Raw genomic sequence first — 17,322 nt, forward strand, 5'->3', positions numbered from 1 at the left:
ATAAAACGGGGCTTTTCCACCTGCCCTCAGCAGAGGCCAACCCATCCCTTCCCTCCGGGCCTTACTCAAATTCCTCCTCCTTCATGAGGTGGCTCAGCCTCACCCTCTGCTCCTATGAGGAAAACGTAGATGCGTTCATCTCATCTCTTGGTAACTACTTAGACTATAGGCTGAATTGCACTCGCCCACAATCACCACTCAGAAATAGTCAGCACAGGCGGACCACAAAGAAAGTACACCACAAGGACCCAGAGTCATTCACCAGGTATATTTGAAGTCTAAGCTCTTTGAGCTATACACGTGCACAAATGATTCAGTTGGTGGAAATCTCTCCCTCCCCCTCCATATTTAAACTTTTCAAACTTAAAATAGTGCGAAAGAGGTTTGCATAATGTGCGTCATGGAAATGCTGAGGCAATTCTGACTTTCACAGTGCTGGGAGCGTCCACGCTGCCCCCTCCTCAAACCCAATCTCAGGAAGGAATTACTTGATCTGAGACAGATTCACATGGGCACTTTGCAATAAAGTTCACCAAGATTAACCATTTAGGTCATACACTCCACTGAGCTTTTATTTCGTAACTACACAGACCAGTCATTTCAACTTATACTGAATTTGGTTGGAAATGTCTGATGTATCTGTTTTTTAACTTAGAATTCATTTCCAAATATGTTCTCTCATCCAGATTTCTTTAGAACCTGCATTCTGGAAATTCTGAGTAGCATAAAAAGTCAAACAACCCGCAGATGACAGAAGATTCAGCACAAAATGGCCGAGGCCAAAATTTCTATTTCTCCCACCAGAGGGCAGCATTTCTTCACTATTCAGTCTAATCTCTCATTTAATGAAAAACCAAAAATCTCCACAGCAAAGGAAAGTCAAAGCACTTGCTTATTTATACACTCCTCAGATTTTATTTTTGAGAGGAGCCTTCATTTTTTTTTTTCTTATGGAAACTCAGGACTTTACAGCAATGCTGTCCTCACTTTCATCCATCCTGTGTCCAGTACTTATATTGCTATATTCACAGTAGAACGGACTAGAATTTCTGAGTGATCAGTCTATGATAAAACTAACATACACCTTAGTCAAAAACCACAACAACCCTTCTAGCAGTTGGCTGAGTTATTGTTCTTGTGTGTGTTTCTGAGGCTTGGGTACTGAAAGTATTTCCCCCAGTCCATCACAATTGGCATTTGCATAAAAAGTAATTCATTAATGTACAAGAGTAGATGAGGCCTGGCACATACAGCAGAAGGAAATGGTTCTATAGGTGTATCTTCTGTAATGCACTTTGGGCTAGAGAAATAGAAAAATCACATGTAACAAAAACAAGTAATTGTTTGAGCAATATGGGCATTGCATGAGTAGGATAGGCATACCTTTATCATCCTTCGCCTTTGAATATGCTCAGCAGGTGCTACATTCTGGAGACTTAGCTTCCTCCAAATTGTCTACAATTGACATTAGCATCTTCACTTTATTTAAAAACAAGTGGTCTTGATAGCAAAGATGTTGGCTGATCGTTTATACATGGGCATGAGAAGTTTTGTGCCCTTTCAAAATTCAGCATTCTCCATAATAGAGTGTAATATTATCTGGTTATCTGTATTAGTCTATGAATGCATTCATAAGCAATGCACATATTAGGTCTTAAAGCAGCAAATGGCTGAACAATCACTAAATAAAAAACATCCAGATTTTAAAAGCACAGCTGAAACATTTGTACAAATATACAAAGAGGAAAAACAATCGTTCAGATGCCATGAAACTTTTGTAATAAATAGGTTTGTCTGAAATCGGTCTCTATCGCCCTGGACAAGCTTCCCCACAGAGGCTGGGAAAGGTCTATATGGAAGTTCAAAATCTACTGAGGAATCTCTTTGGGGCCAAACTCAGTTTTGCTTCCAGGAATTTTTAACAGAGCCATGAAGTATTGACTCAAAACAGTGACTATACCCAGACTTGCTGAGCTGGACGATGCTGATAATTGTACTACTCTAGATAGGACATGGCTGGCTGCTAGCAACCTGTGAGTTAATAGTAGATCCTCAAATTATGAAAATAAATGCTGGTGATCATGCATGTCCTGGGAATGTCGGGATGCAGAGGACTGAGTGAGACCAGATAGGGTATCTCATGCAGTCAAACTCAAGTTTACTTATGGTCCTACTCCAGTGGCTGGGAATACACAACGCACACATCAGGACTGGGACTGGAACAGCTCACAAACAACACGGGTGCTATTTGTAACTGATATCTCTGGCTTGTATCACCACGAGAGAATGAAGATATAGGCTGTGCTGATTGTTTAATAAGAAAATACTACTTTATTTTCTAGAACCTTCTAAATAATGGATTATACTTGATGGCATGATATGATCAGGAAACATATCACCTTTCCTAGCCCTTTTGTCTGAGAGGCTTGATTACAAGGAAGGAATCTCAAACAACCAAACACCCAGTGATTTAAAGGCATTTTTTTTTTCTCCGACAAACAACCGGGAAAAGAAAGCATGATAAAGAGGAGACGAATCGGAGAGGCGGAGCGGTGAGCTCAGTTGGACATGGAGGGTGGCAGGCCAGGGCGCCGGGTTTGGATGATTTTTGGCTTTGGGGAAATCTTTGGATCCTCTTCTTCCTCTATGTCACTGTCACACACGTGCACGACGACACTTGGGGTGGACTCAGTCCCTGCATGGAGCTCATACTTCTCTCCTGGAAAGCGAGAAGAGTGGGGGAGGGGTGAGAAACAGGTTCTTTGGTGAGGTTGGCTTAGGCAGTGAGAAGAAGAATTTACAGTCTCAGGAAACCTGGTTTCTTACCCAGGGATTGCTGGGGGCTTTGGAAAATGGAATGAGATCTACCAGTCACGGTATCCCAGACCGACCACCTATCAGCTACAACTCTGAGGGGGCCACTCAGCCTTTCATAGCCGCAGGTCCTCAACTGCAAGGGTCAACATGGCAGGATCCCCCAGAGGACTGTGGTGAGGACTGAATGGGTCTGGCAGTGAGTTACCAGTTTCTCTTCCATTTCTCAGCATTGCTGCTAATTGCTGTGTAACCATGAGCCAATCGCTTCACCCTCTCCCCTTCTGGATGTAGTGGTCTCTACGTGTTGCAGCTGGACACGTCCTATAACAAGAGCTGCCTCAGGATGGAATAAGGCAGGATCGTTGCTTGTTTGGGATTTGCAGTAGTGACAGGGTAACTGAGTTAGGGGACTATCAAGGTCCCATTTAGTCATAAAAGTCTGCCATTCTTAACTTGCCCATCTTACAATCAAATTGCTGTTAGCCAACTGCCTTCCTGTCTGTCTTTTTTTCAGTTCAGGAGGTACTGGTTGAGCATTTCCCATGGATGGGCCCATTGCTAGTTACACACACACACACACACACACACACACTGTGCCTTTCTCAAGAGCACAGCCCAGTGGTGGCATTTCTGAACAATATTCCACAATAAGTGCTGGGTGGAAATGTATATCAAGGACTATGATACCACATTGTAAGGAGCTCTAAAAGGCTGTGGTGTACATACAGATGCTACTCAGAGCTCATGTAAATGTCTTTGTTCTCCTTTAAGAATTTTATCATTTTTATCAAAATCCCAAAGTCAAAGGACCGTTTCAGATATTGCTAAGGAGAGGAACCTACATGAACTGCCTTTATCTGAAAGGTGCAGGAAAGGCTGTGGGCCAAAATGGGCAGACCTGGTTGGGGGCATCTTTGCATGATGGTACCAGCCAACTGCAGGCACTTGTTCAAAAGCATTTTCCAGTGTGAGGCTGCCACCTGCACATTCTCACTTAGTGAATCTGCATTGGTGCCCGCACCCCCAGGTGCTCCACTGCTACAGGAGTTCCTGTGACAGGCAGGCGGCTGTAGTGATGAGGGCGCATTGGCATCCATGTAATCCATTCCCCATCTCCCTCCATCCCTCATGCATCATGGTTTTTCCCTGGGGAGTGACAACAGCACAGGTGAAGGGCAGTGCCAGGAGGGATGCTGAGGGTGCATAAAGGAGCAGAAGGAAGGGATCCAGCCCAGCCCTGCAGCCACTCCCAGCCATCAGGCTAATGCAGCTTTGACATTCTCATGCAAAGTTCCTCAGCAAAGGGTGGCTGAGTTCCCTGTGGCCAGGGTGCCCAACATTTCCTCTTTCCTGTGGGAACACGCCACAGCTCTGAGTGGGGGCTCCCTCAAGCAGGAGACAGAGGAAGAAAGGACGCCAGAGCAACCAAATGAGGTGGTTTTTTTGTGGGGAGGGCTTCTGTGAGGTTCGCACATTTGGAGAAGTGCCTTGGGAAGAAACACAGGTGGCCCTGAAGTCGCCGAAGTCCCTTTCATGGCCCTGCTGGTTGTGACACAGGGAAGAGAGAACAGCAGTCACTTGTCCTCTGAGGTGGGGCTGACAGGAGTGTCTGCCATAGCAGAGTGAGTGTGGAGACGGTGGGGTTGAGGAGGTGACACAGGGACCCTGGCCAGCGGATGATCGACATCCTTTCCATTTCATCATTTGCTGCTAAGAAGCTAGCTTAAAAAAAAAATAGTAGTAAAATATACATTATAAAGCTAGCTTTTTGATCAGACCACTTGTTTGCTCTGCTCTGCTCAAAGAACAAGCCCTAAAGACCCCTCTAGTTGCAATGTGTTTACTTTTCAAAAGTGGGTGCCTTCCTCAGTCTAGGGGTACTAGGAGCCCACTCGGAATGGAGGGGCAAGCACCCTATACAGGGCATCCTGTTGGGGGAGACCATGTGCAGGGCGACCTTCACGTTGAGTTACCAAAGTCACATTGCTTGGCAGTAGAGAGGGTTCACTGCTGTGATCCCACTGGCTCTGACATTTCACTGTTCTAAATTTGGGAACTTTCTTACTGTCAAAATCCAGCAAAGCTAAACAGCTGTTGCGAGCCCACGGGGGAAAAAAAATAGCTTTGGTTTTGCTGGGTTGAGTTTCTCATTTTTTTCTTTTAGCCTCTCTTTCCCATTGGGCTTCGGCTTATTCCTGCACCCTGAAAAATGATCTCAATGCTGTCACCCTGCATGGAGACACGGGACCTTATCTTCACAGGGCGGGCAGGTCCTGCCCCAGGACAGTGGGCAGGGCCACACATGGCAATCAGTCTGGTAAAGGACAAGCAGAGTCCTCCCATCACAGACTGTCCTTTCCCCTGTGAGCAGAAAGGTGACCGGAATCAACCCCTCCACCTCCACGTGTCCCCCCCCCCCCAATGCATTGGCCAGGGATTTCCAGCTCTCATGAAACAGATTCCCAGGCACACAAATGCACAATCCTCCAGCACGTGGTAAAAAGTTAGATCCTCATCCAGGCCTTTGACACTGAGGTAGGCTTGGCTACTGCTCAAAACCAATGCCAAGGTTCTGTCTCCTCTTTTCCTGAGTGGATGGAGACGGGTTGTGGACAGTATCCCTATGTCTGCACGTCTGGAGGAAGTGGAGGCGACCACGATTTGTCTCCTGTCCTCAGGAGGGAGGAGGTGGAGTTCCTATGCTGATGAGGTGGCTGGAGACGTGGTGACGTGTTCTGGCGCAATCACAGAGAAATGTGCTGGTAATGGTTGGTCCTGGTGCCCAGGGAAGTTCTCCATCATGCTCTCCTGGGTGATGGGCCATGAGTGGGCCTCTTCTTGAATTCTTTCTGACATAATCAGTATGATGTTGCATGGTTTGTAAACATCAACGTAATGCAGATATGTTAAGGGAGGGCTGATAATACAGATAAAATACTGTATTTATGTGTAGTAAGGCAGTGATCTGACTGCTCAAATTCCTAATAAAGAAACGTTTGTGTTGGGGGAAGGGTGGTGGGGGGATAGAAACCTTCCTAAAGCATCAGTGCTTCCCAGGACAAGTCTTCATATGACTTCTTCCAGGGCAGACAGCACCCTGTGGGAAGGCTAACCCTTATTTCATAAAACTGCTGTTTGAAATTCTCTATTTTTTTTTTAATGACAGCATCTTATTCTTTAAAAAAATAAGTTTGCTTTCTAGCCTGCTTGAATAATGAGGAAGATAAACTTAGCTGTCTGACCTTGTAGGCCAGAGACTAGATACACCTATACTGTCATGCCATGCCAGATGCATTTTTTAATTGGCTAGAACTGTGTTGTTTTCAAGGCCACCAGCAAGATAACCACTAAGCACACATAGGGCTGTTTATTTAATAAAAAGGAAAGTTCTGCCTGTAGCCTTGCTTAGAATTCTAATTCATTTTCTCTGAGCCCACCGCGGTGAATAAAGGGTGACTCCAAACTCTCCGAGCATTGCTTGATTTATTCCGGTTTTCTGTAACACCTGGAAAGGAGGCTGGCAAAGCACAGCAATGTGCAGCAGGCACAAGGTTTGTTTTATTTCTTGGCAAATCTGCTGCTTTTCTCAGAAGATTCTTTCTCTGGAACAGCATGAGCTCCTCATTCCTGTCCCTGTAAGAAGCTCCAACCTCGGCCTGATCTCACACCCACATTGGGACATATTGCCATCTCCATCTAAGTCTTCTATTCTTTTCCAAATTTACATGCTTAAAGCAGAATGATGTATTTCCCTGTCAATCTATGTTTACTTCCCAGCGATCCCATTTCTCTTAGATGCCAATCCTTGAAGGCAGTCATCTTAAATTCACTCTTTCTCTGATTCACTGTAGTTGTCACCTAGCATCACCGAATATCGAATTTGAGGATTTTCCATCTACTCCCTTCGCATATCCTGCTTGCAATGACCGATTTGTGGTTCACCTCCTCCCACCCAGAAGACTCTAAGCTGGGTTCCTCACCCCAGGAAGCCATATCCCTGCCAGAATATACTTCTTAAAAATATTTGGGAACTTCACCATATCACTTACAGTGGTGTGAATTTGAGTGTTCTACAACATTTCTAAGCCTCAGTTTTCCTCACCAGTTCAGTGGGGATGACACATATCTGTGGGCTACTACAAAATAAAGCATTATGTGCCAAATCCTTTACACAGCCCTCCCAAGATGCATGCTATGATTATTGAAGGCACTATTGTGGTCAGTCCTGTTCTCCAAAATAATTGCTGGTTTTCAATCTGATGAAAAAATCTAGTTACACTTGACGATAATGAAAGAATGAAGCAGCTGATTCATGGCAAAGAGCTTTTGCTCAGAGAAACCCTGTTGGAAACAACACTAAGGGAAGATGACCCTGCTGGATTCCAGGTAACAGTAGGGCTCCATGAATTCTGATCCTCAAAATTAAATGGTCCTTTTCCTCTTGACCACTGCCTCCTTCTCTACTTGTTGGTAAGTTTCCTTCCTTTATCTTTCTCTCACCCTACTCATTTCCAAGTTGCCTATTTAATGAGCTCTCTGATTTTCTTTTTCTGAGATAGCGTGAACCACATATTCATAATGCTTGGTTAGGCCACCTTTTGTGTTATTCATTATTTTATCTGGGAATGTTTTATATTTCAAACCACTGAAGCCAGGACTTAACCTTCTTTTGTGATGGCTGCAGTGTAGGGCGCCCGTAAGTGCTCAATAAATATGCTATGGATTTATGAAGGCACCAAGCGGGGCCGCTGAAGAGCTACTTGTGTAGTGTCCAGCACATATGCACACGTGATTTTCCTCCTGTAGTGAAACTTGTGTAAGTCCTAGTTTTTCACCTGAACTGCAAACTGCAGAAGGGCAGGCATTTGACTTCTTTTCAGGATGCTCTCAGGGCTAGGTCATAGAAACCTGCTGTCTGCCTTACACATCACAACCACTTACTGAGCATTTGCCAGACCCAGCTCTAAGTACTTCACATAAATTAGATATTTAATTAGGGCAGCAGTTCTGTAATGTGGTTTTGTGATGTCTTCTTCACACAGGAGGAAAATGAGATCACACAGGCAGTAAATGGCAGAGCCAGAATTCAATCAAACTCAAACTCTGTCTGGCTTCAAAGAACTTGCTCATCACCACTCCCGATATCCCCACTGTTTCCATGTTCTCACAAGAGACTCTACTGAAAGGGAGCCCGTTTTATCTTTCACTTTTAATACGCTTTCCCTGCAACTCATATATTTAGTGGATATTGGTTCTCTCGCAAAAGAAGGAGTATGTATTCCTTTTGCACCTTGCCTCTTTTTGTTAGGCTAATTGCTATTGTTTCTAGGCATGGTCTCCTTGACAACGAATCTTCTCAAAACACAACACTTAATACATTATACAAAGAAAAGGACTATAAATTACAGACTGAGCTGATCTACATCTTTTATGGTGACTTTGGACTCTGATAAAAGACACTCTTGTTTCCTTCTTGCTTTAACTTTATTGTCTTTCATGTTACTGGTAAAGGTGAATTCTCAACAGGAAAGTTACGTGTAGTAGCAGATTGTATTTTGCGAAGATGATCATATTTCCTGCCCAGCATTTTTCTTTGAGAACCTTGCCACTCCTTCATGAAGGACTCTTCGCACTGAGTCCCCTCCCCTCAGATCTGGGCAGGCCTTTGTGGCTGCCTTGAAGGATACAGCGGTAGTAACCAGTGGGACTTCTGAGTTAATCACAAGAATGCCAGGCACTTCTGCTTTGTCAGCATGCTCACTCCTGGAACCTCACCTCCATGCCGTAAGGAAGCCCAAGCAGCCTGTGGAGAAATACCAGGGTCCCTGACCCACCACCCTCCTGAGTTCTCAGTCAGCAGCCACGCGAGCCAACCACCCTGAAAGCTGATTGGCCCGTCCCAGGCTGCACTGCCCCAACAACAATGCACAGAGCAGGGAGGAGCTGTCCCCAAATATCACAATGGTGAGCTAAATAAATGATTGTTGTTGTTTTAAATCCTACTCCTGTTGAGGTAACTGGTTATGTGGCAACTGGTAGGTCATGGGTTATACAAGTCCCCTGTGTCCAGAAGCAAGCAAGCTACTACAAGTGCCTTTTAGTGTTTTCCCTCTTTTTCCTGCTCAGGTGCTGAGCTAGAGGGGACAGCTCCCTAGTTCCAGTGGGTCCTTGCTTGTGGTGGGAAGCTCCCTGAGCTCACCACTCGGGACCTCTCTCCCTGGCCCCTCTCTTGCTCTTCTCCAGTGGAAGAGAAGCAACACATGATGGTCAACGTTGGGGGGAAAGAGCTGAAAATGCTCAGCTCACCCTCTCCCACCTTTTTCTCTGAGCCATCCCTGCCTGCAAAGGGCCTGTGCTCTGCTCTGCCCTCAGCTCGGTGCTAAACCCAGCAGAAAAGAAAAGACAGCGCTGTGTGTGTGTGTGTATGTGTGTGTGTGTGTCAGGGGTTGGGGGCAGTGTGACATGCTCTGCCTCTGTGACAGGATGAGTAAAATGGTATGGCTCTGGATTTCAGTGTCAGGAAGCACCGGCTGTGGCTCAACTAAACCACAGTCTCAGCGTTAGCCTTTCACCAGGAACGAGGCTGGCACTATGGAGCTCACCTGACCTATGATTTAACCCTCGGAGAGCTCGGATCCAGACAGGGGGAAAGCAGGTGTGAGTTGTAATCTATGTGGAATGTTGAGGATTGGTGACGGCTTCTCAAGCCCAGTGCTAAGGACATTTCAACAGGACCCTGAGCATGGAACTGGGCTGGGCTCTGCGCCGAGCCCTCCGCCTTGGTTGGGAGTAAGAGCCCTCCATATTGGATTGAGAAGAAAAATAAAAATTCCAATATTAAACCACTGCAGGCTTGGACATGTTTAAAAGACATTGCAATGCCCTGCCCACGTGATTTTATTGTCAATGTGCTTTTTCTCAAGAGAAAGTGGGAGCATGGGTCTTGGTGAACAGAGTTAAGTTCAATGGCATGTCCATGCGTGTTAGTTTCACTGAATACACTTCCCCTTGGTGAGATGGAACGCAGCACTGAGGTGAGAGTTATATGTGCTTGAAGGGTGTTTATATTTAGATTTCCTTTCCTTTCAGTGTGGGCTAGGGCTTCACGTCATGCAGGGAGAGGAAGGCCCACCAGGCTGCCAAGCCCAGGTGACTGCTCCCTGTCACCTGCCTGGTGCGGATCCAGCTTTCAGAAAACTGGGGGAGGTGGGAAGGGGAGTGACAAGCCAGGAGCAGGGAAGGGGAGGCGGGAGGAGCACTTGCCCTTTCTTCCCTCTACCCCAGCATCGGCCCCTATTTGCTTGCCGTGATATTGAATCTTCTCTCAACCCCGGCAGGGATAATGCTGGTTTGTTTTGGGGCTAGTGTTCCTCAAGAGAAGGACTGAGTTATAGGGAAAAAACATTCCCCCCAAAAGTCTTCCAAAGCTGCACCCTCCTCCCATCTAGATATGCTATTTAATAGTATTTTTAAGTTATCTACTTGCAGTCTTCTCCCCCTCCCCCCTATTTTTCCAAAGGGAAAGAGAGAGAGAGAGAGAGAGTGTGTGTGTGTGTGTGGGGGGGGGTGTGGATGGGGAAAGAGTGAGGGGTGGGAGGGAGCAGTGACACTTCTCTCTACTGCTTCCTTTTTCTTTTTTCTGTCTGCTCCACACTGGTCCTGCAGGCTCCTTACTAGGCAGTCTTTGCCCCTATGTCTCTGTCACATTTGACAACCACCTGATAAATACTCCTGAAGTGTAATTAGTGTGGTTCTCAAAAAAGTGGTGGGGAATTTTTTTTAATCCTCACCCAAGGAAATTTTCCATTGATTTTTAGATATAGTGAAAGGGAAGGAGGAGGGTGTGTGTGTGTGTGTGTGTGTTGGGGGAAGAGAGAGAAAGAGAGAGAGAGAGAGAGAGAGAGAGAGAGAGAGAGAAAGAGAGACAGACATGGACTGGTTGTCTCCTGATTGCACCCAACAAGGACTGGAGATTAAATCACCACTGAGATACGTACCCTTGACCAGGAATCAAACCCAAGACTCTTGGGTCTATGGGCTTACACTCTAACCACTGAGCAACCATCCAGGGCAGTGATGGGGGTTTATTTATTTTTTGTCATAGGATATGGATACTGGCATTTAGCAGGTGATGCCCAAAGATGCTAAATGTATTGCAATGTGCAGAGCTGTCAGTTACAAAATATCACAGTTGGAAACACTGAGTTGAAGAGCTTACAATAGGCACTTGGATTTTAATAGGAGACTATGATCCAGTTTGAAAACCAAGTGACAATAAAAGGGAGAACTAAGTCCAGGGCTTAACATGTGGATGTAGATCATTTGATGCTTACAACAATCTGATTTTACTCTTTATACATATACTAGAGGCCCAATGCACGAAATTTGTGCAAGAGCAGGCCTTCCTTCGCCCCGCTGCCGGCACCGGCTCCTCTCTGGCACCTGGGACTTGGGATTCCCTCACAGCCCAGCCCAGTAGGTCGTTTGGTCTAATTAACATATTATGTTTTATATATATGTGTGTGTGTGTGTGTGTGTGTGTGTGTGTGTGTGTGTGTGTGTGTTTCAGAGAGGAAGAGAGAGGGAGAGAGATACAGAAACATCAGTGATATGAGAGAATCATTGATAGGTTGCCTCCTGCATGCCTCACACGAGATTGAGCCAACAATCCAGGCATGTGGAATCAAACTGTGACCTCCTGGCTCATAGGTTGACACTCACCTACCAAGCCATGACTCTTAAAAAAAAACAAAACATATATATATATATATATATATATATATATATATATGTATATATATATATATATATATATATATTTCAGAGAGGAAGAGAAAGTTAAAAACAATGTTGAGAAAGAATCATTGATCAGCTGCCTTTTGCCTCTTGCAAGCCCCATACTGGGGTTTGAGCCAGAAACATGTGCCTGACTGTGAATTCAACAGTGAATAACTGGTTAATAGGTTGATGCTCAACCACTGAGCCACATTGGCAAGGCTGACCTTAATCTTGAGGAAGCTGAGGCACAGAGAGGTTAAGGAAGCTTCTCAAGGTCAAATAGGTACTCAAAAGTATAGTCTGGATTCAAACTTTCAAATTCGTATCATGAGCTTTAATCATCACCCAAAAGCAAGAGAAATACCTCTCTTTTTGTTGGAGCTTCATTTATAGCTACAGGGGGAAAAAGGAGGAAGAGGTATTCCAAGGCGAGGGACTTAGTGGAAACTTAAAATCACAGCGAGAGTGAAGGAAGAACGTCTTTACTAAGTAGATGTAGAAAGAGGGATTTAGGATTGAAAGAAATGTTGCAGGGAGAAAGAAACATTCCAAGGAGCAGAGTCTTTTGCAAAACTTCCCCTCCGATTCCTTTGTGTTTCCATGAGCCCACATTTGACTTTAACAGGGCCTGGAGAAAGACGTTATGGGTGGACGTGAGGGTGGATCAATCACAACTCTCCCTTTCCTCTGCGCAGCTGCTGTTTCTGTGGAAGAACCCCCTCTGAGCCTGGTGCAAAGAGTATGAAGCAAAGCACAGACCAACCCAAATATTTCACTGACAGTTCAGAAAACAGGCCCCTTTAAGTAACAGTCACCACCACCTGCACAGCGTTCTTTCTGGCTGGTAGACACTATTTCGAGCGCTTTACAGACCTTCATCCATCTATCGGCAGAGGAGACATCTCTCGGAGGACACCCGGCTAAACATTATTGCTCAGAGCCATGAATGTGATTGGTTCTATGTGCCAGCCCCCAGACTTAGTGCTTTATGTATATTAATTGTCCCATCTTCAAGATGACCTGGCAAGTTGTCAAGTAATAAGCATTAAAAAACGACCCCGAGGGGTGAAGTAAATAGTTCAAGGTCACCAGGATTCCCATTGAGGTCTGCGGAAGTCCACGCATGATCACCGCAACTGGCTCTGATGTTTAGGAATGAGGTGGGATATGGCACACCATCGACTTCTTTGCCTCAGTAGGTCTAGTGACCTATTTTCCAATAATAAGAAAACATTATTGACATGAATTATTATCCTACATCCTCAGGCCTGCCCCACACCGAAGCAGGTAAACAGAAGGGGTTCTTTGTAAGATGAAGACAGCGGTGGGGTGAGTGGGGGTAAGGGTGAGGAGAGTACTTCTGTGGTTTTGTTAGAAGTGGTGCTTTCTTTCTATCTTTCTTTCTTTCTTTTTGTCTATTCATCCTTACCGGAGGATATTTTCCCATTGATTTTTAGAGAGAGTGGAAGGTGGGGGGAGGGGAAGAGAAAAAGAGAGAGAAAAACATCAACGTGAGAGTGGGGCCAGGGATGGAACCGCCAACTTTTGTCTTATTTTGCTCTGGGCCAGGAATGGAACCCACGCTGCCGCCGGCACTCTACCACTGAGCACACCAGCCAGGGCTAACTGTGGTGCTCTCTTTCAACCAAGGAAAGTTTGCTGGTCTTCTTGGGAGGGGGTGGGGGTGGGGGGGGGTGTTCCCTCTAAGACTGGATTAGGGCGGCCAGTTTTCTTCATTCCCACGGGTGTTATTTAGGATCTTAAGTACTTCATGGAGCCAACTGATTGACTGACTTAGTGGTTGGGACAAAGAGGTGGAGCCCTAGCCAAAACCGGTTTGGCTCAGTGGATAGAGCATCAGCCTGCAGACTGAAAGGTCCCAGGTTTGATTCTGGTCAAGGGCATGTACCTTGGTTGCGGGCACATCCCCAGTAGGGGGTGTGCAAGAGGCAACAGATTGATGATTCTCTCTCATCGATGTTTCTAACTCTCTATCCCTCTCTCTTCCTCTCTGTAAAAAAATTAATTATATATATATATATATATATATATATATATATATATATATATATATTTTTTTTTTTTTTTTTTTTTTTAAAGAGGTGGAGCCTTAGGAGGAGAGTAAGGGGAGAAACACTAAGGAAACCATAGAGGGAGAGGAAGTGGGAAGGCCAGGGTTGAGCAGAGACAAGGGGCCCTGTGAAGTCTGTGAGGTACGTCTGTCCACAGGGGCGAGAGGAGAGTAGCCAATGTAAGAGAAGAAAGCTGCTGCTCTGAGCTCTGGGTGTGCTCTGTCATAGAGCCCTGAGGTGTCCACCCTGGGAGTGGCCACCCTGTTCTACCTTCCCCGATATCCCAGGTGTGGCTATGGGAGGTGCGAGTGCTTTTGAATTTTGGTCATGTATCTTTTTTATTTTTTTTCAACAATGTGCATGTCATACCTGTGAAATAAAACAAAAGGAAATATTTTACACTGAGTGGCCAGATTATATGATCTCTGAATGCATAATAATCTGGCCACTCAGTGTATATCCTACATATTAAAAGGATATATGCAAATTGTCCCCTCAACCAGGAGTTCGACCAGCAGGCAGGCCAGCTAACAGCCCATGTCCCCTCCCCCTGGCCAGGCTGGCCGGACCCCACCCATGCATGAATTCATGCAACAGGCCTCATATATATACTGAGTGGCCAGATTATTATGCATTCAGAGATCATAATAATCTGGCCACTCAATGTATATTGCTACTCAACATGGATTGAAAATGATTGTGAAATATAAGCTGAGACAAAAACCTTTATAATTTTTTCCAGGGAAAATTCTTCAAAAAGAGATGGAAAATGATGAGCATGTATTCCAGGATCAGATATCTATGTCTCTTGGGTGAGGAGTGACCCAAAGAGACTGCACTGACTGGAACCCTGGAGACTGGCTGTTTTATTTGCTTTTCATGCCGGTGATCAGAAACTAGCAAACGTTTACCGAGAACTGAGGCTTCTCTAACAGTTCCACCAGATGCACTCACAACAGGGGTGTTTGTGTATATTTTCAAAATGGAATTTTCTCTCCCTTTGAATCGATGGGATAGAAATTTTTTCTTCCTTATAAGTTACATGAATGACTGAAATATATTTTCCATTTGGAGGAAACAATATATACCAACCAGCAAACCGGCAAAATTGCTTTACTATGGCATGTTTTGATGGAGAGGAATTTGGAACAAAATCTAAATATAGCAGATGTACTCGATTTGAAACTTGAGCACCATATTAAGCCTTCCTCTGCAGTTAACTAAAATTGATTTCTCTAACAAGAGCTAAAAATAGCAGGCGGAAAAAAGGGAACAGACAATGACTTTTCATATCACTCCCCCAGGCATTTCCAGTGACAATGGACGTGACCTTCCTTCAGGAGCCATCCTAGAGAGCAGAACAAGGGCTGGCATTTCACATCCTCCCTGCCCCCATCTACCACCCGGTCGCTGCAGCGACAGCTCTATTTTGCCATTTTTTTGCTGATTGATATAGATAAGCTTCTTTCTCTGCGCTGGGTTTCTGTTTTCCCTATTTTGTTTACATTCAAAAAGAACACAGCAATAGACTCTCTCTGGAGTCAGGAAGAAAGGGCATTAGACAATAAACCAAAATAAGTATGTGATCCACTCTCCCGCTGGTCAAAGCCCATCTTATTGTGCCCAGGTCATGGTTAAATGACCGGCTTCTCTACATTCACCAGGGGACTAATATCAATGCAGAAAGCTTCTGTTTTATAGAGGTGATGGCTGTCCTTTCAACAGAGCAGAGGAAGGCAAATTCTGATCCCCGTGTCCCTCTGGATAAAGAGATGGAAATAGCTAGCTGGTGCAGTGGTGTATTTTTTTGGGGGGAGGGGACAGGGGCAGTAAGCAGAGTACTGAAATGTGGAGGAACCAAGGAACCAAGTGTGTAAGTTGTTTTGTATTTTTTTAAATTTCCTTTGGCAATAATCTTGACTTTCTTCTGGAGAAATTAATTTCACTCTTCCAGAGATCTCTCTGGTTTCTCAAACCGTTCACTCGCCAGGGCCGGGGCAATGGCTTGACCAATCCTTTCTGCTGCTTGCTGGTGGCAGAGGAACATGTTTTAACCTACCAGCTGTGCAGCCTCGGGAAAGTTACTCAGCCACTCTGAGCCTCACATTCCCCAGCTGAATAAATGAGGAAAATAACAACGCTTGCCTCAGAGAGTTGCAGTGAGCAGTATATGCAATAATATAGCAATGTGCTTAGAACAGTGCCTGACACCCAGCAAGCCTTCTATGGAAGCTTTAGTCATTGTTGCTATTTAATTTCCCCCCTTTATTCCTCTATGTTTATTTACTTCCTGGATCAAAAACAGAACATGCAGTCATGAGGACACTGATTAGGAATGTTTCAAACTAATATTTCCTAGAATGCAAACTTGCCCTCTCTGTGATAAACAGAACTTAGATGCCTCTTCAGTGTTAGGTGGCCCTGGTCTCAAGTTGTAACGTTCTGTTAAGAATTTCAAAGACACCCACAGGTTTGGGTGGATAAGGACCCCTTGGAAATTGCACTGTTTTGTACATACTTGCTTCCAGAGCCTCTCTAGAGGTTGTGGGGTAGGCAGTTAGACAGGCAGGAGCAGAGCAAGGGCAATGGGCCAGGCACAGAAGGTCTCCAGGGTGGAGAGCCCCAGGTGCCCAGCAAAGGATAGTCACCACCCAGGATGACCCTTCCTCCCCGAGCAAATCGCTGGTCATGAGGTTTGGACCCCCTGACCTTTCCTCCCTTGAGTGAACATCTAGGCCTCAGTTATATTTCAGCTCCAGACCCAGAAAAGCAACAAAACCAGGTAAGTGACCCCATAGCAGACCTCAGGATCCGCTACACTGTATAATGGCCCCCTGCCCTGGTGCCGACCAATCAATCCGCGGAGACCTAGATCCCGAAATGACACACCTGCAAAGCTGGTGAGTATTCTAGTGAGATCTTCCCCTGGGACCACCCTTAAAATCGCCCCCCTGAATACCCTTAGGACTGAGCACCTGGAGCACTCTGCCTCCCTGGAGCACACAGGAGCCTTTCCCTTCTCCCTCTCTCCCTGCACTTCCTCACTTCCTTGGCCTTTATGCTTGTTTCCTAAACCCATTTCTTCTATGAGTTTTTTCTACCTCTGTGGTTTTATAAATAAATATTCTCTCATAGATTGAGTCTTGGCTCTGAATTCTTTCTTAGCCAGAAATCAAGTACCAAGGTTGCTGAACCCAGGTCCAGTCTGACCCCACGGTCTCAAGTCTGGTGCCATCTCAGCTGCCTCCAGGAAATTCTGGACCAGGTTAGCCTGAATTCCTTCCTTAAAGAATAGTGGTGCAGTCTTGCCCCTGCTCGTCTGAGCTGAGTCCTGTGTCCTCATCTTCACTTTTGTTCTCCAAGAAAGGGTCTTACTAATGCATGTCAGTACCTGCCTTGGGCAGCCTGACAAGTCACAGCTCCCTCAAGCCAGCCGGTTTGCTGAAGTGATCTGGAGTGGGAGGACTGTCTAGCCCTGGATCCCAGCCCCAGGATGCTCTGTCTTCAGACTTACTTTTCGTCAGCCCTACCAATTTAGCACTATTAGTCATTCCTCCGAAGCAGAAGCATAACTTCCTCCTTCCATCATGGAAGTTGCTTCTCTCTGCTCTCATTCTAATTTGTTTCTGCATTCCTGGAACAGAGGTAGCCATCC

General features: G+C 45.4%; 1 protein-coding gene across 4 annotated transcripts in view; it reads right to left on the reverse strand.

Annotated features, from left to right (window-relative positions):
- Positions 1–253: 253 nt before the first annotated feature.
- Positions 254–17,322, reverse strand: part of RCAN2 (regulator of calcineurin 2) — a 223,897-nt gene continuing 206,828 nt past the window's right edge. For all 4 annotated transcript variants that reach the window (XM_084889845.1, XM_084889847.1, XM_084889846.1 and 1 more), the window contains one exon: positions 254–2,719. In XM_084889845.1, coding sequence (XP_084745971.1) covers positions 2,559–2,719 — 161 coding nt within the window. In that variant the 3' untranslated portion in view covers positions 254–2,558. The remainder of the gene's footprint in view (positions 2,720–17,322) is intronic.

Source organism: Pipistrellus hanaki (assembly GCF_964339955.1).
Source record: "Pipistrellus hanaki genome assembly, chromosome: 7".
NCBI classification, from domain to species: Eukaryota; Metazoa; Chordata; class Mammalia; order Chiroptera; family Vespertilionidae; genus Pipistrellus; species Pipistrellus hanaki.